Raw genomic sequence first — 25,691 nt, 5'->3', positions numbered from 1 at the left:
TGCAGGTGGCAGCTTTATCTGCTGTGCCACCTGTCCCTCCCCCCCCTTTTTTCTCTTTTTGTAGATTTTTTTTTACTTTTATTTAATGAATATAAATTTCCAAAGTACGGCTTATGGATTACAATGGCTTCCCCCCCATAACGTCCCACCCGCAACCCTCCCCTTTCCCACTCCCTCTCCCCTTCCATTCACATGAGGATTCATTTTCGATTCTCTTTATATACAGAAGATCAGTTTAGCATACATTAAGTAAAGATTTCAACAGTTTGCTCCCACACAGAAACATAAAGTGAAAAATAATAGATGATTATTTAAATGATGATGAAATCAGATCAGACCTATTGTCATGTTTAATCCCAGTGAGAGTCAAGTTGGGAATTGATAATTTCTTCTTCTTCTTCTTCTTTTTTTTTTTTTTTTTTTTTTACAGAAGATCAGTTTAGTATACATTAAGTAAAGATTTCAATCGTTTGCACCCCCATAGAAACACAAAGTGAAATATACTGTTTGAGTACTCGTTATAGCATTAAGCCTCAGTGTACAGCACATTAAGGACAGAGATCCTACATGAGGAGTAAGTGCACAGTGACTCCTGTTGTTGACTTTACAAATTGACACTCCTGTTTATGGCATCAGTAATCTCCCTATGCACCAGTCATGAGTTTCCAAGGCTATGGAAGCCTTTTGAGTTCTCTGACTCTTATCTTGTTTAGACAAGGTCATAGTCAAAGTGGAGGTTCTCTCCTTCCTTCAGAGAAAGGTACCTCCTTCTTTGAAGACCTGTTCTTTCCACTGAAAGCAAGATTTATTAGAGTCAAAGACCTCCAGTCACAGTGGCACGGAGGGAGGCTCCAAAGAGAGGCAAAACCCCAAAGGGCTGGTAGTAGTGGGGTTTTTAAGCAGAATTTTGGGAAAGAAAAAACTTCAGTTTGACATTCAGTTACCAGGTGGGGACAAACCCCATCAAAAGACCTGATTTGCAATCCTTTATCCTGTTTTGCTTTCTCATGATAAAACAAAGAGCCATCAGAAGGGTTGGATTCCTAATTTACTTTGCAGTGAACTTGGAGCTCAGAAGGCTAGAGTCATCAGGCCCTTGCTATGCCCATGATAAGATTAGAAGCTCCCTAGGAGTGGCAGACAGGCACTTTTGACCTTGCTAAAGATAACTTTTGGGAGAAACATTTTCCACCCTCAATTTCCACTGGGACTACCCTGAGTGCCTATTAACCCATCTGGGTCCTCACATTCCACCCCCCCCCCCCCCGCCAGAAGAATGGACTCTAACTTCTATTAGGGGAACTGGGCAATGACCACTCTGTCTGCTTTATTCTAAAAAGGGGCATCATTAGGACTGACAGTCAAGACGGGGTTCCAGCAGGAAGTGGCTTCTCGAGGGAGACGCAGTGCCAGCTTGCAGAGCTGCTTCCCTCGGAGGCTTCCTGTGCATGGCCATCTAGAATTTCACTGTTTTAAGTCTGGAGAAAATGAATCTAACAAGCACTTTAACTCACAGGGTCTAAAACAAAGGACAGAGTCATGATTAGAGGACCTAAGAAAAGTGTTGTCTAAACCATGAGCAAGTTTTCTCATTGAGAGGCAAATAGAAACTGACAGAAGGGCCTGATGATAATCAGGTGGGCTATAAGTCCTGGCCAAGTATATATGAGGTCCAGACCTATCTCTTCACATGGGGTACTGGAAGAGACATAAGGGAGATGTGAACCTCCTTAGGGAAGGCCCACTATTGACTTCCATTACCTAGCTGGTCTGGGAGGAGAGCTGGCCTGAATCGAAGGCAGGTGGCATCTCTAAAAGGAAACTTAGAGTTCTGCCTTCAATGTTGCAGACCCTACTTGGCCGTCCCCTCAACAGTGGTAGTTACTTTGGAAGCTGGGTGGAGTGAAGGAGTTACCAGTTTAGAGCCAACAAGATCTGCAGCTCTGACCTGGGAGTCCTTTGACTCCAGGGCCGTTCCATTTCCAGTGACGCGACTCTTGGCTAGCAGAGCTGCCAGGGCTCTCCAAAAGCTGACTCCTGCAATCCATCCAAAGTGCTGGCTTTCCACATTTAAAACCAGTGCCATTTGCAGTTGCTTGGGCCTGTTAGGTCTCTTTGATGGCAGGTCACTATGTAAAGCAGTCATTGATTGGCTGCCACCTATCTTTACATTGCACCTGCTGCCTAGCTTTCTCTTCCTCCTGGTTTCTATTAAAGCAGACCAGAGGAAACCCTTAAGAGGATGCAAGTCAAGGGGGTGCTCAGTCCCATTTCTAATCTTTGGTGGCCTAAGCTAGAGGTCTATAGTCACAGGCATGTTCTGATTAGACAATGCCCATGAGGAAAGATATGTGCTCACTCTAACATCAAACATGATGACCATCTTCTCTAGAAAATTTGAAGTCATTAGTGAAACTCTCTCCCTTTGTTTGAAAAGGGAGGTTTTTCCTGTTTACTATGCCTATGGTAAAGTAAATCTAGCTGTGAAATTATAATTTAAGCTCTCATTTTGGCTATGCTATTATTACAGAAAAATGTTAGCTATCTCTTTTATAACGTCTAAAGATCAAACTGTACATCCTGGAGAGTCCTTCAGAATAGAGTCAGTTTCTCATCTTGTAGAGAATAGAGAAATGAGGGAACAAGTCAAGCTTCCCAGATTGCTGTCAATAACTTAATATCGAATGAAAACTTAGCAAACAATTTTAACTTAAATACAACTATGAAAACATTTACCAAAAAGTCCAATGCCTTCTATAAATTCCAAGACAAGAGTACATGTATTTGGAAACATCACTTAAATATCTAACCCAAATGTAACTTGTTTGACCAGCAAGCCCAAGTATAAACATGTCAATGACTTAAACATTTTTAGTTTCTTTCTACCAACAAATTTAAAACATCTGGTACAGAGATCCAGGTCCATGAATCAAAAAATATATCTTTGGTTAATTTAGCAGTTTAAATTTGAGCAATTTTTTATCAATAAGCCAATTAAAACAGAGCTCTCAATAAATTTTCCCTTGTAGATATACATTATGTACACACATAACATACAAGATAGAACAATAAAACTTCTTAAAATCTTTAGCTGTTTTTAAAAATTAGCATAAATTAATTAGAATTACTTCCTGCTCTTAGTAACCTGAAATAACCATACTTTATCTCAGTTGGAACCGGTAGTCCATTATTGGCTTTATCTACTTACAAAACTGTCCCAAAATATTGATACAACAGAGGTCAGAGAAAAAGAAGTCTTTGGAACCTAAAAGAGGACACATTTAAACACAGAACGATTCTGTTTATCTTTTATTCCCTTTTTATTTACCTTGGTTGATAGAACATTCAACATGCTTCTTTGCAGAGTTAAGAATAGCTCATAACTAACAACAACTGTTTTATGCTTAATACTTGTAATGAGTTTCTGAGGGCCAAAGAAAATAAACACAACTGAGACTTGTTTTGGGAAGGAAAATCAGGATTACTTTTAGACAGTGTTACCAAGAAGAGAAGGAATACAGACACTTTCTGGGCTAAGACACTTTGTCTTTTAAAAGCTCTGAGTTAATGAAGGGATTAGAAGTAAATCAAACTTGGAGGAAATGAACAGCACTTGCTTTGAATCTTATGACCATAGGTACGTTTTGGACGACGAATATATCAGTTCTTCTGGAGCCAAGTTCCCAATCAAGTGGTCCCCCCCTGAAGTTTTTCATTTCAACAAGTACAGCAGTAAATCTGACGTCTGGTCATTTGGTGAGTTTATTGGATTGGATGGGCTTTGAGCTAACAAAATGAGCCATCATTCTTTTTTTCTTTTTTTAATCTCTGATTTCTCAATATCATGTAACATTTTTTAAAAAAGCCTTCTTGTAGCTGTGTTTCTTTCTTACCTGTAGTAACCTCTTCCACATTGTCTTTGGCAACTGTTGTCACGCACCTTATGTAATCCTGCCTTTTGGATCTTTCCCTTTCCCCATGAGCACTTGCTGTAAAGTCAAACCAAGAATCTACTGACCTAGAAAACAAACCCAGCCAGCTTTTCCACACCACACAGGCGTGAAAGAAAAATGACCCTACAGAGTCATTGAAGTTTGGTTGTAACTGACTTCTTTGTGTGATGTAACTACTCAGCAGTTCCATTCTTTTTCAACTCTTCAGCTGACAACTGATTTTAAAAATGGCACCACCTCGTTTTCCTTCATTACCTTCAGAATTTGTGGTCCCTAGACTAGGCCTTTCTTGGGATCTTTCTACTGACCCTTACACTGGATGACATCCTTTGTTGGGAAAGGGACACTGTAGACTCGTGTCCAGTAGAGTTGATTCCTCAGGTTGATTTTCAAAAATACGCAGAAGTGTATCTATTATGTATCTATTCTCTCTCATTCAGACTTTCCTGATGGCTTTTGGGTTGCAGAGACACCTGGGCCCTTAGAAGGGTATGAATTTGGTTGTCCACAGTACGGTGAAGCTTATATCGTTGATCTCATTAGTTCTCCACTGGCTTTGGTAGTCTCAACAGATGACATTTTGAGTGCTGCTGGAGAGCAGTGAGGCTGGGAAACCACATCTCGGAGAGCGATGGATGGCTCCACTAGCACCTCGTCGACTAGTTGTAGAACCATTAGAACTCTGAGTTTTAGCTGACAACTATCCCTCTTCTGCGCTGGATTTGGCCTTGTTCCTACAAAACGCTCTGATCCTAGCATAGGCTTGGCCTCTAATAAATACCCAATTAATATTTGTAGAATATAAGTGAATAATTAAGTGAACTTAAGCTCTTGAAGGAGTTTTACCAATCGATCAATCAATCATTATTGAACACTTTTTTTTTGAACTTTGCTCACACTTTTAATAGGTCATAGAATTCTTATAATTATTTGCTGTGTTATCACCCATATATGTGGACTATTCCACAGTAGAGGCTACATCTTTTTCTTATGTCCAGAGCCCCTGGTAGATGTGCTGGGGACCTACCCAGCAGCCTCATCTTTCAGCGGAAGGAGGGGAACACGTGTCACCACCTTGGCTTTAGCAGGCAGCACAGGCTCACACAATGCTGTCATTTTTTATGGAATAGCAGAAAGATTCATTGGTTTTCATACACGAGCAGTATTTAGAAATGAAAAGACTGCCAGCATTTTCTCCCAATGTGTTTTCAACTCGCAGGCCTCTTCAAAACTGAGGCACACGTGGTCTGCTTCCTAGAGAGAGCTGCTCTCCTCCTCAATGATTCTAGCACAAATGCTGGAGGAGGAAAATAATGCCTTGTAGCTGGAAACAGTTCTTCCAATTCCAAGCAACTCTTTTTCTCTTTTGTTTTTGTATATTTCATTTACAGGAGTTTTAATGTGGGAAGTTTTCACTGAAGGGAAGATGCCTTTTGAAAATAAATCAAATTTGCAAGTCGTGGAAGCCATTTCTAAAGGCTTCAGGCTGTATCGCCCCTACTTGGCACCGGTGTCTGTATATGAAGTCATGTACAGCTGTTGGCATGAGGTACGTGTCCCCCCTCTCCTGTAAAGGTTGGCAGTCCGACAATCAAGAGCAGGCCTGATTATCAAAATGTCACCCTGGGACTCTATAGGAAAGGGTGTCTATTTCGTGGGAAGGACCCTGAGAGCCAGAGGTACTGTTTCTAACAGTAATCCATTTAGTTTTTAACAATGGCCTTTCATCTGAGGAATTCAGTGCACTCTCCAAGTCTCATGTGTCTGGGATTGGTTCTTGCAGAACCTCTTGATGCTACTAGGGCCTTGGTGATTTTAAGTCCTGTTACTTTCAGAATTGATCAGTGAAAACTAAAGGTAGTTTGGTGTTGACACATTTCCCCATTAAAAAAGATAGGTGGTGTTTTTATTTACTTTCCCTTACTTCTATTTGCCTTGTTCTTCCAAGCCAAAGAGTAATGGGTTTTGTCTCTTTTGTGGCACTCACGACTCCTGATGGATTAAACCAGAGCAGGAATGAAGGCAGAAAGTGTGTCAGGAACTTGCATTCAGGAAATCCTCTCTCCAGAGTCCAGCTGCTCTTTGTTGAAACGCCAACTTTAGAAACAAAGCCCAAGGAGTTTCTGTCCCACCTCTGCCTTTTTTGGGCACTGACCCAACCCATTCCTCGGCTCTTATCAGACTCCCCTCTGGTTTGGACAGCACCTGTGTTTCCAGCTGCCAGTCTTAGCCCAGAAAAACCATAGCTTCACGGGGAGTTTCCTTTTGGCTGGGGGGAAAAAAATCACTTGATTTGCAATCACCAAGCACTGGAAAATTCAATATTTGCAAAGTGACAGGCTTGGTCACATTCCAGAGAAGTGTTAAACTTATAAAAACCCTGTATGTCTTAGAAACATTTTACACCTGAACTGCTCCACAAAGAATCTTAAAAGATACAGAAAAATGCCAAGTAAGGTGTTCCTAGTGGACACCTTAAGTTATCTTGGTCATAACAATGTAGATGACTCATATAACAATAGAGGGATATATATTTTGTCTGAAACAATATGCATGTCCGTGTGCATGGAATAGAAGACTCCCTGAGATTTTAAGTGTAGAGAGGAGACAGAGAAGGGAAGGGGCAAACAGGTTGCTGACAGAGGACCCAGTACACAACATTAGGCTCAAATTGCAGTCAGGACATTGATTAAAACAATATCTTGGTTCTGTTGAGTTGTTTGTTTGCAAAAGTTGATTTTTGCCTGTGACCTTGGTCCAGCTGCTTACTCTGGTGAGTCTAGATTCAAATGCGGTTATGGGCTGGCGCCACGGCTCACTAGGCTAATCCTCTGCCTTGCGGCGCCGGCACCCCGGGTTCTAGTCCCGGTCGGGGCGCCAGATTCTGTCCCGGTGGCCCCTCTTCCAGGCCAGCTCTCTGCTGTGGCCCGGGAGTGCAGTGGAGGATGGCCCAAGTGCTTGGGCCCTGCACCCACATGGGAGACCAGGAGAAGCACCTGGCTCCTGCCTTTGGATAGGCGCAGTGCGCCAGCCGCAGTGCGCCGGCCGCGGCGGCCATTGGAGGGTGAACCAACGGCAAAGGAAGACCTTTCTCTCTGCCTCTCTCTCTCACTGTCCACTCTGCCTGTCAAAAAATAAAAAAATAAATAAAAAATAAAAAAATGCGGTTATGTTACCGTGGGTAAACACCTTCCATGGATCTGCCTGCAGAAACTCAGCCTCCTTGAGAAACACCACAATTTTTGCTGGCAGTCTCAAGGAGTGCTTTGGTCCTCTGCTCTGCCCTTTTCATTGACACTCCCTGTGCATAAGCTGCCAGCGGTGGTGTCTCCTCCTGCTCCCAGCTCCGTGAGCGTGTGGCTCATGCGAGTAGCTCTATTTCTCGCAGGTTTCGCAGATGCCAACAGCGGCCTCCTCATGACGTTACAGCTGAATTTCATCCAGTGAAAGAGACAAATACTCCTGACGTCCTGGCCAGGAGTTTTGTTGACTGAGCCTGAAGAACAGCACAGCCCGTGCCCTAGATTGACAAAGTCCCTCATTTCATTTGCTTACTGACTAGAATCCCTTCTAGAAGTTATCAGGTGTAGCGAATAACTACAGCTGAGCTTGGGAGCCTCGCTCAGCCCTCACTCCCAGCAACTCAGGTCTTCCAGGTAGATCTGCAGGCTGGGGCTGGGCCTGAGACTTTCTGTGATGCTGGAAATGTTCTGTATCTGTGCTGTGCAACATAGCTGTGGAGGGCTTAAGCAGTGCCTAGTATGAGTAAAGGACTAAATTTAAACATCCAGTTTTTTTTTAAAGATTTATTTATTTGAAAGTCAGAGTTAAACAGAGAGAAGGAGAGGCAGAGAGAGAGAGGTCTTCCATCCAATGGTTCACTCCCCAATGGCTGCAACAGCCGGATCTACACCGATCTGAAGCCAGGAGCCAGGAGCTTCTTCTGGGTCTCCAACACGGGTGCAGAGACCCAAGGACTTGGGCCATCTTCTACTGCTTTCCCAGGCTGCAGCAGAGAGCTGGATCGGAAGTGGGGCAGCTGGGACTTGAACCAGCGCCCATATGGGATGCCGGAGCTTCAGACCAGGGCGTTAGCCCACTGCGCCACAGCACTGGCCCCAAACATCCAGTTTTAATTCATCTAAATGTAAATGGTCACAGTGGCTAGTATTTGCAGCTCTAGCCATTTCATTTCTACAGTGCTCTCTTACATTTTTACACTCATGCCTTGATCAATGGCCATTCATGCCACTGTGCGTGCCCCAAGTTATCTTTTTCTTTTTAATGACAGAGAGAGAGAGAGAAAGAGAGAGAGAGAGAGAGAGAGAGAGAGACTGCTGCCATCTGTTAGCTCACTCTCCAGGTACCACAATGACTGCAGATAGAGTTGCGTAGGGGCCAGAGCTGTGAACTCACCCCAGGTCTTTCACTTGGGTGGCAATTGCTTGAGCCACCATCACTGCTTTCCTGGATGTGCCTCAGCAGGTAGCTGGAGTCAGGAGCCAGAGCTGGGAGTCAAACCCATGTACTCTGATGTGGGACAGGAGTCTTTTAATTGGCCTCTTAACTGGCGTTCTAACTGCTTGACCAAATGCCCACCCCCTGGCTCCCCACGATATCTGTCCCTTCCCTCTGTAGAGAGCTAGGTCTGCACCACGAGTTCTGCAGCTGGTGTCTGAGTGAGCCTTGCGCGGGTCTGACGCCCTCCATTTCCCTCTCCCAGAAACCCGAAGGCCGTCCTACGTTTGCTGAACTGCTGCAGGTCCTCACAGAGATGGCCGAAACCTGGTGACCCTCGAGGGAACGCCAGCCCAGAGGGCCAGCCGGCAAAGACTGTCACACCAGGACACCCCGAGTAGGTCGTGAGGGGAAATGTCTTCCCTCACAATTGCCATCTCTCGGAAAGGTCTTGCAAAGGTCACAGGCTTTTCGAACATTTTTAAATTTAAGAATATTCTGGCAATAGCTTTTCCCCATGTGTGGGAGAGATGTCTGAACTCTTCATCGTCTGTGGTATCGTTCCCATCCCGCGTGTGGAGAAGGGAGAGAGAAAGCCGTCATCGAGGCTGCCGTTCATGGTCACAGCTGAGAATCCTGGAGGCTCCGTGGAAACCTGCTCCTTCCCCAGGCTGAGAAGTCTCTCTCCTGCAGAGGAGGGACAGTCACTGCTCTGGTGGGCCGTGCAGAGGAGATGAAAAGAAATCCTGCCAACTCGTGGAACGAAGGAGCCTTTTCTACTGAATTTCATGTTTCTGAGCCGTGCAGCTCTTCATGGAAAATGCATCTTTAGAAACTGTATGAGTGTGAGCATTCTGGAAATGTCGTTTTTAATCTCCCCATGTGTTATTTACCAAACTGTTTCTGCATCTCTCTGGTTGTTTTCCAGGCAGTTTCTTGCATTCCAGTTTTAAGCACTGTTACGAGACCTAGCCAGAGTCCTCTTTTTGAACACATCCTGGTGACATTTCGATTTTCAGTGGAAGCCATTGCTGGGGAAATTCAGGACTTGATTTCAAATCTGAGGTTTTACTCTTTGCCCACGTGGGGTTGGACAACCTAAGAAGCCTTATAGTAAGTGCCTTCTGCACTTCTCTGTGAGATGACTTGTTCTTTCCAAAAGAGGAGGTAAAAACAAAATAGCCAAATGTGACATCCAAGTTCATTATTCTGAAGTCCAGGATTTTGCATTCAAAATGAGATAACCAGCCATCATAGCTGACTCTTAGTTTCTCATGCACTGCTTATGTGCATGTTAGAAATTGATCTTCAGCATTCTGGGTGCTTCAGAGGTAATACAGGAAGAAAGATATCTCAGAAAGCAGAAATGTAGTTACCTTGAGATTTAACAACAGGAGCCCATCGTTGGGTATCGCCCCACCCTGCCTCACAGCTCTGGAGACCATGCTTTCTGATCGTCACTGCAGACTAAGTTGCTAGTTGTCCATAGTTGTGACTTTTATTATATTTTTAAAATTTTATTTATTATTTTCACTTTATTTGAAAGGGGGTAGGAGAGAGGGAGAAAGAGAGATCTTGCACCTACTGGCTCAATCCCCAAATGCTCCCATAACTGGGCCTGGGCTGGGCCAAATCTAGGAGTCAGGAACTGCATCTGAGTTTTCCATGTGGATGGCAGGGACCCTAGTACTTGGGCCATCACTTGCTACCTCCCATATGCACACTAGCAAAAAACTGGATTCAAAAGACCAAGACTTGAATCCAGGCACTCCACTGTGGAATGCTGGCATGCCAAGCAACATCTGAACTGCTATTCCAAGCATTCACCATAGTAATTGTGAATTTTAAACCCTATTTCTTCCACTCTGAGAATCGTATCTTTGAATATTAATGATAATTAAAGATCATGATGTGCATTGTTTCTTTTTTTCTTTTTTTTTGACAGGCAGAGTGGACAGTGAGAGAGACAGAGAGAAAGGTCTTCCTTTGCCGTTGGGTCACCCTCCAATGGCCGCCGCGGCCGGCGCACCGCGCTGATCCGATGGCAGGAGCCAGGTACTTCTCCTGGTCTCCCATGGGGTGCAGGGCCCAAGTACTTGGGCCATCCTCCATTGCACTCCCTGGCCACAGCATAGAGCTGGCCTGGAAGAGGGGCAACCGGGACAGAATCTGGCGCCCCGACCGGGACTAGAACCCGGTGTGCCGGCACCACAAGGTGGAGGATTAGCCTGGTGAGCCACGGCGCCAGCCTATGTGCATTGTTTCTAAAGCATTGGGTATAAGAAGAGACTTGATAATGCAGTGACAGGCTCCAAAATGTTTGCAGAAGGTATCATACCCCTGCACCTGTTACTCCTGCCAACCTGAGGAGAGATGAACACTCCCACTAGGGAGACCCAATTCAAGCAAGACCCAATTCAAGTAAGAGGACACGAAACTAAAACAGTCAAAGCTCAGGGCAGGGAGGTTAAGGTTATGATCCAGGAAACCACGTTATATCCACGTGTGCAGTAAGATGCCCTTTCACATTTTACTAAGCTTGGCAGTACCCATTCTCCATCAAAAGGAAAAAGCCAAAACCAAAACAACAACAACAACAAACCCACAAAATCCCCCAAACCCCAGTCGCTGAAAAGCCCAGGGTTGACTATGGAGCATCTGCTGTCACTGTGGACATATGAAGAGTCACAGCCAGAGTTAAGTGATTGCTGGGGGTCACATGACAGCACCTGGCACTGCTAGGAGTATGTGTTGGCAGTGGGGAGCTTTTGTTTTCACCCTTCAGGGGAGTTGGGGAGAGCAAATCAGGAGCAAGGATCACTGGAGCTATGTCCTGGGTAACTAAACTCCAGATAATGTGTGAATTTTGAGTGTCTGTGGACAGAGATGTGCCATTCTCTGTGTAGTCATGGGGAGTTTCCTTAAGAGGTAGGGGACTATGTTTTATAACTGGTTTAATATTAATTGTTGATAAAAGGTCTCTGTGAGTTGTCTGAGGTGGGATGCAGCAATGCTTAAATAGCTTTGCTGAAGAAGTGAGCAGCAGAGGCAGGCTCTGTGGTGTAGCGGGTTAGGCTGCAGCCTGTGACGCTGGCATCCCATAGCAGCACTGGTTTGAATCCTGGATGCTCCTCTTTTGATTCATGCTAATGTCCCTGGGAAAGCAGCAGCAGATGACCCAAGTACTTGGGCCACTGCACCCATGTGGAAGACCTGGATGAAGCTCCTGGCTGCTGGCTTCAGCCTGGCCTAGCCTTGGTCATTGCAGCCATTTGGGGAGTGAACCAGCAGATGGAAGACCTCTCTGTCTCTCTGACTCTACTCTTTCTATAACTCTGCCTTTCAAATAAATAAATAAATCTTTTTTTTTTTTAAAGAAGGAACAGGAGAATTAGAGATTGGTTGTAGAGAGTCCTAAAAGAGGAAAAGTTGGGAATTTAAAGGAGGGAGAGGAGTCTCCTAAAACAATGGAATAATTTTAGAGGCCAAATGGAAGATAAGATCAGTGAAAACAACCTTTTGGCCAGAAAGCCATAGGAGACTTTCCTTAGTAAACTTATAAATTTATTAATTTTTTAATTTGAAAGAGTGAGAGCAAGAGACAGAGCTCCCATCTGCTGGTTTACTGGGAGGTAGGCCAGGGTTGGGGCCGAGAGCTGGCAACACCATCTGGGTGCTCCTGTCGGTGAACAGGAAACCAATTGCATGAGCCATCCCCACTGTCTCTCAGGATCTGTACTGAGAGTAATCTGGAGTCAGGAGCCAGAGCTGGGGCTGGAACCCAGGTACTCTGATGTGGGGTGGGGGCATCCCACAGCCTTCAGTCTCCAGGGAAGCCAACCAACTCTCCGTGTGCAGACAAAATCCTTGGGTCCCTCCTCACCTGCCTAGAGTATGCACAACTGCTAGGGATGAGACCATGGTGTGTGGGGCTCACCGTGATGCAGTAAGTATCTGCCTTGGTTTCCCACCAGTCACGCAGACCTGCAGTTACAGCTGTCCCAGATTTTAGCTTTCCAGGCCCTGGTTCCCAATATTCCAAGCTGATCTTAACTTGAAGCATTTCCCAGGAGTTTGTGCTGCAAGAAGGCAAACCAAAAATCTTCTCAGGATGGCCTAAGTCTGTGAGAAAAAAGGTACAGGCCTGGTTTTAAACCTTTGTTCATAAAATCATAAACACACATGAATCATGAGTACATAGCTTTGTTAACATTCGCAAAGTGAGCAAATCTGTGTAATTGAGCCAGGTCAAGAAAGCGTACATTTCAGAACTGCAGAAGCCATTCTCATTCACTAATCAAGCCAAGCTATTTTTGAACTTTCTATAAATTGACGATTATGGTATATAATTTTTTGTGCTGATCCATGTTGTATGTAGTTGTTTGCCATTTATTCCAGGGTCTGCATTGTCTTACATAGAATAATTTTTGCACATATTATTTATCTGGTTTATTTTGATGAATATTTGGGTTATTTTCAATTTTAACTATTAAGGCCAGTACTGCTATGAACATCTTTCTACTTTCTACATGTCTTTTGGTGAAAATATGTATTTCTGTATATATGTGTACGTCCAGGAGTGAAATTGCAGGGCCAAACAGTCTGTGTATGTCTCACTTTTGTAAACTGTGCCAAACAGTGTTCTGAAGTAGATACAGCAAAGATATAACCTGCAGCAATGCATGGGAATTTCAGTTGCTCTATGTCCTCAACAAGAGTTGGAATTGTTACTGTTGGCCATGAAAATTGCCAAAGGACCAAAGGGCAAGACGTCCCACATTCAGTTTTGCTTATCAAGTGTGCTGCCATATAATTCCCTGCCTCCCTCTTTGTTATCAGCATCATTTCTGTGCTGTGTGGAAAATGGAGATGGGGACTCGTGTGCAGGGTGGGCTGTCCTAGGCCCTGTGTGCTCTGTTCTCCCTGTCTTTCAGGATGCAGCTGCACCTGTGCCTCTGGGAGGTGTGGAGGTGCCCCTTGCTAGCACCCTCCCTGCTGAAGGGGGTGGGCCCAGGAGGCCTGCTCCTGCTCTCTGTGAGACCATTTTCCTGAAGCTTCAGCCTCCTCTTACATCTTGGGACTACGGACTTGGGCCTTGACTGGTAAACAGAAATTATTTTGCCCCGTGTTAAAATGGTTAGGAAGGTTTTGTTCAAGATGATTGCAATAGTGAAAAAAGGCTGAACTCAGTGGTGGGCATTTGGCTAAGCAGTTAAGACATTGCTTGGGATGCCCATTTCAGAGGGCTCAGGTTGTAATCCCAGCTCCACTTCTGATTCTAGTTTACTGCTGATATGAAGCCTGGGAAGAAGAAAGTGGTGGCTCAACTGTTTCCGTCCCTGCCACTCATGTGGGAGACTTGGATTAAGTTCCTGGCCCCTGGCTTTGGCCTGGCCTAGCCCCAACTGTTGCAGGCATTTGGGGAATGAACCAGACAATGGGAGATCTCTCTCTTTCTCTCTCTGTGCCTCTGTCTCTGTCCCCCCACCTTTTTAATAAAAAATAAAAACTAAGTAACTAAAATAAAAAAAGGATTGAGCTGAACTCTGAATAGAGCAAACATAGCTGGGGTTGGGGAGTGATGGGCAGTCAGTGATATAAAAGTACTAGGAGGAGATAACAAGGGTATGCAGACTCTTAACAAACTGGCTTAGCAGGATGCTAACTAGAGGCAGGCCAAGGACTGTGTGATTAAGAGGGAGGGATGAGGAATTGGATCAGATAGCTAGGGCCAGTAGATCCTTGCCAGACTGACTTAGCACGATTCTGACTACAGCCAGGCCAGGGAAGGCTCCAGGAGGGGCCTGGCCAAGAAGAGGAATCAGGGGAGCTTGGCTTCAGTTTTGTCTTTGTCATGATCCATCGTGTCAGCTGCCCTTGCTCCCAAATCTGCTCATTTTGGGAACCCATCTCTGAGCCCTGCCTCCACCCACTCTGGTTTTGGGCCATCCAGGTGAACCGTCTTTATTGGGTCTAAATCTCAAGCAATTCACTTCCATCCTGGGAAGTTTGGTTGAGAATCACAACCCTTCCTCTCTCTCCCAGGTTGAGGAGGGGAAAGGAGAGCCTTCATTCTTCTCTGATCAGAGTCTGGTAGAAAGCCCAATTGAACTAAGTGTCTTTTTGTCAGTTTGTTGCTTTTCCTTTAATAACGCATGCTGCTCCTTTGCCTGCCTTGTGCCCGTGCTCTTTCCTGTGTCTGCCTTGATCTGTGTGGCTGCGCTGGGATCTTCCGGACAACTGTTGGGCGAAGGTGAGGATTGTGTGCTTTCTCTTGCTACCTGAGGATGGGGTGTATGCTTTGGGCAAGGGAAAGACTTCCCAAATTCCTTTGGAGAACTTGCTCCATCCTGACTTCAGCTTCTCTAGGAGCAAACATTCTCCCTCAAGCTCAAGGTTTCTCAGCCTCGCACAGTGCCCATTCGGGGCTGGGTAAGTCTTGGCTGTGGAGACTGTGTTCTGGGAAGGTCAGCAGCCTCTTTGGCCTTGCCCACTGGAAGCCAACAGCACCCCTCCCCAGGAGTGACCACTGGATGTGTCTCTAGAACACTGCCAACTTCCCCCGGGAGGCAAAGTCACTCCTGGCAGAGAACCACTGGTTTCCTTACAAATGATTCTTGACGTGGGTTTATAGAGGGCCATGAACTTGGATGGGAAAAGAAATTACACTCAACTAAAGTTGAATACTTCCTACCACTCTAAATGTAGGGAAACAAGTAAACTCTTGTACTTGACATGAGCAGTTTTTGTAACTTTGTCAAAATAGGAAAAACCATTATTTTCACGTCATGCGGGGAATATTTCAGCTTTCTTGAGATCAAATTCACATTCATCACCACTTTAAAGTCACAGTGGGTTTTAGAACTGCTGCTAGAACTATCGTGTCATTGGACACGATAAAAAAGACATTGCGAAGGTATATGTTTGTGTTTAAACATTTTGATAACTATATCAATATAATTGGCTTTTTATTTTTGTGTATTTCTATTTTATACATTTAAAAACTTTTTCCAAAGAAAGAATAGAAAAGCTTCATGAGACTTCCCAAAATGGGTCTTTAGTATAAAAAAGATGAAAAACTCCCGAATGGAACAGGATTTCTGAGTTGGAAGGGGTATCTGCTAGGCTGCACACAGCCAGTCAGCTTCCTGCCATTGGGGTAAAGGCCATCCCATGATGATTTTGTTTGGGGCAGTCCTGCAGACTGTTCCCCAAGGTACACATCCAATCCCAGCCCTTCTCCCCCTCCAAGCTGTGTTTACCCCTTGCCTTGGACAAGGGTACTTCAAAAAATTTGTGAGAAAATGGAATTAAAGGATGTTTTGGTGCAAAATGTATCTGAAATCCAGGCATAGTTTTTTCATGATATACATTTCCCATGGTTTCGAAGACTCCTCATTTTCAGGACTGGTCCTTGGTTCTGATTTGCACATCCCCTTTGCCACCTATCTTGGGTCCGCTATGGTGGGATCCAAGCTGTGATGAGTGGAGCCTCAACTGTCCCCAGGATTGGGAAGAGAGAGGGGCGGGCAGGCTGGACACCAACTGCTTCCTCCGATTGGCCTGCAGTCCATCTCCAGATTGGCATCTCAGCTTCTCCGGAGCCCCCATACTTGGCCAGCCAGAGGAAGAGAAGGCGGGGGAATCATGTGTCTCTGGAGGCCAGGGTGCCTCCACGTACTTTCAAAACAAGAAGCCAAACAGAGCAGAGACTCAGTGCAGGTTGGAGTCTCTGACTGTCACCCGCAGGAAGGGGTGCTCCGGGCATCTGGGTAGAGATCAAAGATGCTTGTAAACATCCTGCCATGTACAGCGCACCCTCACAACAAAGAATTATCCAGCCCATTGTCAACAGTGCTGAGAGGGAAAAGGCTGTTAGAGAGCCCATGTCGGTGGAGTTCGGGGTGCAGCCATCCACCGTGCTGTCATGGTCCTGGTTTCCATAGTTTTCTTCTGCCTCCTCTTCCAGCCTGAGATGACTTGAATTTTGTCTCCCAAAGTTTATGTGTTTTGAACTTACTCTCCAAACAACACTGTCGAGAGGCGGCACCTTTAAGAGGTGATGCGGTCACGAGGGCTCTGCCTTCATGAACCGATCAATGTCATTGTCACAGGAGTGGGTTAGTTACCTTCATGGTGGGTTCCTGGTTAAAAGATGGTTCCAGCCTCCTTCCCTTCTCCTTCTCTCCCCCTCCCTCACCGCCTCCCTCTCTTCCTCTCACATGCCTGCATCCCATCCGTTCTTGACCTTCAGTCTTCTGCCATGCAGTGACCCAGCAAGAGGGCCCTCAAGCAGGTGTGGACTTCCCGGTCTCCGGAACTGTAAGAGTTGCACGTCTGTTCTTTATAAACTGCCCAGTCTCGGGTATTAAACAGACGAAGACACATCCCTCCCAGACAAGAAGTGGATGTTGGAGTCATGTGCTTTGCCATTCACAGGGATAGAACATCTTTGTCCCAGCGTTTCCCCCAGAGCCCTGGTGTTCTGTGACTTGGTCAGATCCACAGGCCCTCCTGGAACAAATCTCTGTAGCCAGGGGGGCATGGACGCTTTGATTGGCTTGGCCTTGGTCATGAGCTGAGGGTGGAATCTGTTTACCTGGAAGTGTATTGTCCTTGAAAAGGGACACTGAGAGCTGTTGGGAAGCTCAGGGAGGAGCAACAATGGACGCTGGAATGGTAACAACCAAGGCCCAGTGTTCTCCTCTTCCCGTCCTGTCCTGCTTCCTGGCCACTTCCCAGGTACCTGCCCATCTTCTCTAGTAGCAACTTGGAGCCACTCCGCTAGGACCCCTGTTTCTTCAGGCAAATTAGCTCAAGCGTGGCTGGTCATATTGTCCAAATTAAGTACCAATGTGTCAGGCTGGCTTTTCTCCTTCACGTTAATGTTTCGAAGTGATCTGGGGTTAACTGAGAATTCAAAAGACTTAACAGAATCTGAGTGTCTTAAGAAAGAGCTGAAGGGGCTGGCGCTATGGCACAACGGGTTAATGCCCTGGCCTGAAGCGCCGACATCCCATATAGGTGCTGGTTCGAGACCTGACTGCCCCTCTTCCGATCTAATTCTCTGCTGTGGCCTGGGAAAGCAGTAGAAGATGGCCCAAGTCCTTGGGCCCCTGCACCCACATGGGGGACCTGGCAAAAGCTCCTGGCTCCTGGCTTTGGATCAGCACAGCTCCGGCCGTTGTGGCCAATTGGGGAGTGAACCACCGGATGGAAGACCTCTCTCTCTCTCTGCCTCTCCTCTCTCTATGTAACTCTGACTTTCAAATAAATAAATAAATCTTTAAAAAAAAAAGCTGAAAATCCTATGCAGTGTGTGGGGAAGGGCGTTTTTCTGGTGGCTTCTCTGCAGTGAGCGGTCTGGGAAGCTGAACTTGCAGCTGAAGAGCTTGCTTGGATCGAAATGGTGCGCTGTTTCCTCCCAACCCTGAACCTGTGCCTCACTGGCCCCGTCTCCTGCTGCTCCCCCTCTCCCTCAGCCTGCACCTGCCCTCCTTGCTGCCCCCCCTCTCCCTCAGCCTGCACCTGCCCTCCTTGCTGCTCCTTGCTCATCCCAGGCCGGATTTCCTTTGCTGATAGCACTTCCGGGAAGCTACATGGCTTGCTTCCCCATCTCCGGGTTGTGCTCAAATGTCAACCTCTTCTTGAGTTTTTTTCTGACCACTCTGTTTAAAACTGTGGCCCAGGGGCCGATGCTGTGGCGTAGCAGGTAAAGCCACTGCCTGCAATGCCAGCATCCCATATGGGTGCCAGTTCGAGTCCCAGCTGCTCCATTTCTGATCCAGCTCTCTGCTATGGCCTGGGAAGGCAGTGGAAGATGGCCCAAGTCCTTGGGCCCCTGCACCCGTGTGGGAGACCTGGAAGAAGCTCCTGGCTTCTGGCTTTGGATCAGTGCAGCTCCATCTGTTATGGCTAATTGGGGAGTGAACCAGAGGATGGAAGACCTCTCTCCACATCTCTCTCTCTGCCTCTCCTTCTCTTTCTGTTTAACTCTGACTTATAAATAAATAAATCTTCAGGGCCAGCGCCGCGGCTCACTAGGCTAATCCTCCGCCTTGCGGCGCTGGCACAGCGGGTTCTAGTCCCGGTTGGGGCGCCGGATTCTGTCCCGGTTGCCCCTCTTCCAGGCCAGCTCTCTGCTGTGGCCATGGAGTGCAGTGGAGGATGGCCCAAGTGCTTGGGCCCTGCACCCCATGGGAGACCAGGGTAAGTACCTGGCTCCTGCCATCGGATCAGCGCAGTGCGCCGGCCGCGGCGGCCATTGGAGGGTGAACCAACGGCAAAAGGAAGACCTTTCTCTCTGTCTCTCTCTCTCACTGTCCACTCTGCATGTCAAAAAATAAAAATAAAAAAATAAATAAATCTTTAAAAAAGAAGCAAAACTGCAGCCTACTCACTGGCTCCATTTCTTGTACATAGTTCATAACATTAAATCCTATTTTTTACTTATTTATTTGTTGCGTGGTCTGGCCTTCACCCTGTCTCCTGCAGTGGTAATACTCATGAGGGCAGGTGTACTGCTGTCTTTTGGTTACTGTTGTATTCCCATGTTCTAGCACAGGGGCCTGACAGAACTGAGTTAAGCAAATATTCCTGAAACGATCCTGTGAAATAAAGGTGGTGGGGGCTCCCAGGAGCTTCATCTCTCGGAGGAGGGTTATTCAGTTTCAAAAGCAGCTTTCCTCTTGGGATTCTGAGCTAGTCCATTGCTTCTCCCTGTTGCTATGGGCTGGTTTTCCATCTGGTTCCACTTAACTACCTCAGGTGGTCAATAGTCCTTTTTTGGTATAGATCTTGCTTTTTCCAGAGCAATTTTTAAAAAGTCTTACTTTTTATGTCTTTTAAATGCACACAGACGGAGACAAACAGAAATCTTCCCTCTACTTATTCACTTCCCAAATGTGCACAACAGCCAGGGCTGGGCCAGGCAGAAGCCAGGATCCAGGAGCCAAGAACTTCATCTGGGTCTCCCATGTGCACGGCAAGAACCTAGGTGCTTGACCCATCACCTGCTGTCTCCCAGGGTGTGTGTTAGCAGGGAGCTGGATAGGAAACAGAGGCAGGACTTGAACCCAGGGATGCAAACCTCTCAAGTGGCATCTTTGCTATTGCCTGTCTTCCTCCCACCCCCAAACAATTTGGTTTACACATAATCTCATGTAGCTCCTTTTCCCTGTTTAAATAGAGGAGAAGAACTTCTGTTAATCATGTTGAATTGATAGGAAAGTTACACCTGAATCATGTACGAAGAAATGGGAACCCATGTTTTTTTTTTTTTTTTTTTTTTTTTTTTTAATTTTTTTGACAGGCAGAGTGGACAGTGAGAGAGAGAGAGAGAGAGAAAGGTCTTCCTTTTCCGTTGGTTCACCCCCCAACGGCCGCTGCAGCCGGTGCACCGCGCTGATCCGAAGCCAAGAGCCAGGTACTTCTCCTGGTCTCCCATGGGGTGCAGGGCCCAAGCACTTGGGCCATCCTCCACTGCACTCCCTGGCCACAGCAGAGAGCTGGCCTGGAAGAGGAGCAATCGGGACAGAATCCGGCGCCCCAACCGGGACTAGAACCCTCTGTGCCAGCGCCGCAAGGCGGAGGATTAGCCTAGTGAGCTGCGGCGCCGGCAGAACCCATGTTTTATAGATTAACAAAAACATAGTAGAAGAAGCAGATTACCCTTATGTCTACAGCAGGTATAGAATTTTCTGCATACAACTCCTGGATCTGAAGCAATCTGTAACTACTTTATTTTGCCTGTAACTGTTCTGATGTCCTCATGTGCCCCTACTAGCTGGGGCGAGGGAGATCTGACTTAATTTAACCCTAAAACTTTAGTGCAATAATGAAAACTCTCCTTGGGTAAAGTGGATGATTTCTCAGATGTCCCCCCTCCTTCGCTCTGTTTCTGCCCACAGTAGCATCTGGGTGTAGATGGGGAGGAGTGACTTTATCCAGAGGTGTTCAGAATCCTTAGCAACTGAATTGGCACAGGCACAGAGCAGCTGGAATGGATGCTGACTGCCAGCAATTAGCTCCGCCCCTCTGACTGCAATGTGACCGACCACCTGTGACCCGACCTGGCAAGGTGACTTTGCTTTAGTGAAGGGCGAGTGCTGTTTGTATTGGAGCCGTGTCCCCTGGCACCTCTGGTCTCCCAACAACATTTCTTATCCCGATTGCTGCACACCCTGCTGGTGTTTGCACACTGAGCTGGTGACTGGTGTGGGCTGGTCTTTTCCGACCTGGCCAGGGCACAGAAGCTCTCCTCGGTTGACTTGACCTTGCTGCAGCTCATGCTGGCCTTGTAGGCCTGTTTAGCTTCTGTATTTGCCCCTCAGTCTGGGCTCCCTGGAGGCTGCAAGTCACTTTTCCCTTGAATGGGGGAGGGGTGCTATGAGAGTGCTTTGGCTCTCAACTCAGTTGCTTCCTGAGCAGGTGTACTGCTGTCTTGGTTACTGTGAGCACACGTGGGAACATCTGGATCCTGTCCATACTGAAAGTTCCCTTCCCTGCCCTGCCCTCTTTGCCAGTCCCCACCCCCCAGGTCTCCTACCTCAGCTGCACCTTCAACCCACTAACACAACTCTTCTGCCCACAAACCACTTGGCGACAGGATTCCTGTATACTTTTCACTTCCGCTTCCTGGCATGGTTTTCACTTTTAGAATGATCCAAGAGCTTTTCAAAGACACTGTTGTCTACATCCCATCTCACCACCACCCACCTCTCATTTCACTGCTCCAAGGGGTTCCAAGCATCCCAAGTGATTCCCATGGGCCACTAGTGCTGAGAGCCACTGTTCCAGGCAAAGTGGTCTCAAGCTCCACTGCTTATTAGGATCATGTGGGGAGCTCTTAAAACTCCTGAGGCTCACGCCACACCTTGGTAGGTTAATGATCTCTAGGGTGGGCACTGGGATTTGTAAATACTGCTAGGGCTATTCCAATGGCAGCCCACTGTGAGAAGCAGGGTTATTGTAGGCCAGGTCTTCTCAAGCTGAAATGTACATGGAGTCCCCTGGGGACCTTGCTAGCATGCAGACTGTAGTCAGAAAGTCTGGGAGGGGGCCTCCCATTCGGTATTCTCACCAGCTGCAAGCTCCAAGTGATAACGAAGGTGCTGGTACTTGGGATCATGTCTTTATTCCCAGAACCACATGTGTTCCTTCCTCCACCACTCTGGCTAAACCAGATCAAGGAGAAACTGGCTGACAGGTGACTGGCAGTGTTTACCAATGTCTCATGCATTTCTTTTGGCAACAGACAGCTTCCTGGTGGATGCTGGGCTTATCTTCCAAAAGCCAGCTGCAATGCTTCATTCCTCCCCCTGTGGATGCTGCAATGCTCCGTTTTGCAGTAATGATACCCACAGGGGAACGTTCCACTTAATAAGATGTAGACAAATGTGCTCAGGGAGGGCTTTCCGGTCCAGATAAAAAATCCAAGCCTGATTAAAAGGAAAACTTTCTGCCTCTTCCTGCTTGGCATGTGGCTTTGAGACTTGGAGGCACAGCATCCAGCTGGGGCTCAGAGACAACAGGTGTGAAGATGAAGGCCTGTGGAGAGTGCTGCCAAATCACACAGGAGTTGCTCGTCAACCTGAACTTCGGATTGCATAGCTGTAGTGATGGCTTGCCACCTGTGGTCATTCTCCAGGACGGATGGACCCCCTGTACCACACATGCTCCAGGTGTTGAGACCATTGGTGCCGTTAACACATCAAAAGGTTTACTGCTCAAATAATGACATTTTCTGGCAAGAGCAGGGCAGGCTCCTAGCAGGTCTGAGAGCTTGAGAGAGCAGGGAGGGGAGACCACCATGCAGGTTTTTTTTTTTTTTTTATTTTTATTTTTGACAGGCAGAGTGGACAGTGAGAGAGAGAGACAGAGAGAGAAAGGTCTTCCTTTGCCGTTGGTTCACCCTCCAATGGCCGCCGCTGCAGCCGGCGCACCGCGCTGATCCGATGGCAGGAGCCAGGAGCCAGGTGCTTTTCCTGGTCTCCCATGGGGTGCAGGGCCCAAGCACCTGGGCCATCCTCCACTGCACTCCCTGGCCATAGCAGAGAGCTGGCCTGGAAGAGGGGCAACCGGGACAGAATCCGGCGCCCCGACCGGGACTAGAACCCGGTGTGCCGGCGCCGCAAGGTGGAGGATTAGCCTATTGAGCCACGGCGCCGGCAACCATGCAGTTTTGCGAAGAGGTTGGGGCTTGTGTGGTTGATCTTAGAGCCAGCACCAAAGAAAGGGACACTCAGGCTTTTTTACTGGAAAAAAAAAAAAAACAAAAAAACAAAACTAATGGAACACTACCAATGGTTGCTTCAGGAAACAGAGGTTCATTTGTCTCTAATAAAAAGTCTGGAAACACACAGAGTTGGTGCCTCAGCTCAACAATGCTAGAAGGCACTCTGGCTCTTTCTATCTCATGGGTAGGGTTGCCAAATATAGCCAGTAAAAATGCAGGAAATCCAGTTACATTTGAATCTCAGGTAAATAATAAATAAACTTGACGTATGCCCCAAGGAGTATTTGTACCATATTTGTGGTAATCGAGTTGGACTCCAAGGGCTGCATTGTGGCACAGGAGTTAAGCTGTTGCTTGCTACCCCAGCGTCCCGTGTCAGAGAACAAGTTTGAATCCTGGCTACTCTGCTTCTGATTCAGCTCCCTGCTAAAGCCTGGGAAAGAGGCTGCTGATGGCCCAAGCCACCCAGGTAGGAGACCCAGGTGGAGTTCCTGGCTCCTGGCTTTGGCCTGGCTCAGCCCTAGCTGTTGTGGTCATGTGGGGAGGGAACCAGCAAGTGGAAGATCTTTCCTTCTCTCTCTACTGCTCTGTGAAATAACCAAATCTTTTATTAAAAACAAAAATAAAAGAAATCTGTCTCCATTACAGATATTTGACCGCTGTCAAACCAGAACCATTGCTGTAGATGAAATACTTCAAGCGCACAGAGCTGTGTTTACCCTGGGTAAACCTGAGGCTTCTTGTGAGGTTCATTAAGAAGTGGAGCAATGTGAGTAAGCTGATTCCATCAGCGCTTGGTGACTCCTGGGGTTTGCTCAGGCTACCTCTGGTTAACTCACCATGTGTTTCAGCTGATAGTTTACTGGCAGACAAGGCTAAAAGCTGGGCACCAGCCTGGAATTAAACCTGAGCAGAGCAGAGGAAATACTGTGTTCTAAAGGGCCAGAGACGAGCCAGGGAGCTTGCAGCTTCTCCTCACTTGGTTCATTAGTCCCAGGTCTCTGAGCAAAGGTGTGAAATAACCGGTAGAATTCTGTGCTATTTCATTGAGGACTATGACACATGCAGAATTCCATGAAACCTCAAGAAAAGAGCCACAGGTTTTAAAAAGATTTATTTATTTATTTGGAAGGCAGAGAGAGAGAAAGAGAGAGAGAGGTCTTCCATCTGCTGGTTCACTCCCCAGATGGCCGCAATGGCCAGAACTGTGCAGATCCAAAGGCAGGAGTCAGGAGCTTTTTCCGGGTCTCCCATGTGGGTGCAGGGGCCACTTATGCCATCTTCTCCTGCTTTCCCAGGCCATAGCAGACAGGTGGATGGGAAATGGAACAACCGGGACTCGAACTGGCACCCATATGGGATGCTGGCACTGCAGGTGGCGGCTTTACCTGCTACACCCCAGGACCAGCCCCAGTCCCTGTATTTTAAAGGAGAATTTATACTGCTTATTTCGAAAAGCTTGCTAGTTGATTACAGAAACGGAAGTCAGGTAAGTTTATTTCTGAATGAAGTCAGCCTTACTTTATTGTCTGCTAGGTAACAGAGGAACACGTTTCTGCTTATTGGCATCATTTGCATTTCAGTCTTTTTGTTCCCATTCATGTCACCATCAGAGACACTAGACACACGTGTTTGATGGTGGGTGGTTAATCTTCACTGTTGCACTGAGGATGGTTCAGATATTGTGAAAATAGACCACGTGTTCATATTGTGAGTACTTGTTGCACCAGCCCCAGCTACTCTGTTCAGCAAAATAAATAGTATAAGGCTTGATCTCGTTTGACCAGTTCCTCCACACTTTTTATTTTTCCTTTTTGCTGCAGGCTAATCTTCAATCAGCAGGCACCTCCCCACAAGAAGTGGGGCTGTTGTGTTGAACCTGACTTGCACTGCATTCTTTAGGTCTGATTCTAAACCAGTTTGGTCCTCACAGTGAGACAACAAATTCATTGCCCTGGTATTAATCCTCCTTTTTGTCCAGATAAACTCAATCCAGTAGCCCGTCTTTGCTAAGTGTCTGTCTCGGTGCTTACTCAAAAAACTGAATCACTGAATTAAATTCATATCCTGTGACCCTAAAAGCAGACTCCCAACTGGTGGAAAGCCTTGGCCTTTTTCCTGTGCATGCAAGATTACTCACAAGGAATTAAGTTCAAGCAAGGTAATGGCAATAAATAAAGCCCCATTTCATTTGGCCCAGAGGAATTAATTTTGTTTCCTTCAAGTCTTGCCCATTATAACCCACTTTATGGTTCCATGGGTTAAGATGAAGAGGGATCTTTTCTTGAAATACCATTTTATTTAAAACTCTTTTCATGATATGAAATGTTAACCATGGAAAATAAAGGCAAAGCTAATGGAGAGAGAGCATGTCTGAGCTCAGAGCTATTTTGCCTATTCCTGTCAATGAAACACTGTTTTATTGGCTGTGGGCAATAAGATGTCCTTGAGTTCATGTTCTGCCTGACTGTTAGGCACAATTAACTCATGCAGGAAGCACTATCATTACCCTGGGTCCATTCCAGGGATGATCTGTGATCTTTCTCCATGGAAACTAACAACCGCAGGCCTGCAGTTGAATTCTGTGGGCATTTTTCTTCTAGAAGGCATTCACGTGTTAGCCCACAAGCTTTTGGGTTAAGCTGAGGACACGCTGTTTACTGACAGTCCAGTGACTGGGACATTCTAAAGGCCGCATGTGGCAGGGAATTGTGGGAACAGGGCCATCAGGGTATGGTTCCCTTTTCTCCACTACCAACCTTGCTGATCTGCTTCCCCCTGTCAAGTAGTTGGTGGCTGGATGGGCAGGGGACCTTGCCATGGTGTAGCGAGTGTCCCCACGGAGAAAGCGGGTGTGAGACCTTGTCTCCTGAAGTCTGGACAAGCACTGGGGAGTGTAGGAGCTGAGAACTCTGCAGCAGATGCCAAAGTGGCTGCTCCTGGGAAGAGTGCGGCCTGCAGCAAGGTGGGGATACCCTGCGCCCTCCATTGTCACAGATGTTCTACATATCAAAGCTAACAAGCCTTTAAATGTTCTCCTATGC

The 25,691-nt window shown here is 46.7% G+C and overlaps 1 protein-coding gene across 7 annotated transcripts in view; it reads left to right on the top strand.

Annotated features, from left to right (window-relative positions):
- The window catches only part of TXK (TXK tyrosine kinase), a 79,654-nt gene extending 69,324 nt beyond the window's left edge, over positions 1–10,330 (top strand). For all 7 annotated transcript variants that reach the window (XM_089325388.1, XM_089325390.1, XM_089325392.1 and 4 more), the window contains 3 exons: positions 3,638–3,756; positions 5,345–5,502; positions 8,677–10,330. In XM_089325388.1, the coding sequence (XP_089181514.1) occupies positions 3,638–3,756; positions 5,345–5,502; positions 8,677–8,745 (346 nt within the window). In that variant the 3' untranslated portion in view covers positions 8,746–10,330. The remainder of the gene's footprint in view (positions 1–3,637; positions 3,757–5,344; positions 5,503–8,676) is intronic.
- The last annotated feature ends 15,361 nt before the right edge of the window (positions 10,331–25,691 follow it).

This window comes from Oryctolagus cuniculus, chromosome 2, assembly GCF_051225735.1.
Source record: "Oryctolagus cuniculus isolate XC-2025 breed Fujian yellow rabbit chromosome 2, ASM5122573v1, whole genome shotgun sequence".
Taxonomy (NCBI): Eukaryota; Metazoa; Chordata; class Mammalia; order Lagomorpha; family Leporidae; genus Oryctolagus; species Oryctolagus cuniculus.
The sequence above is the reverse complement of the archived record's forward strand: the minus strand, read 5'-3'. Positions and strand labels throughout refer to the sequence as shown.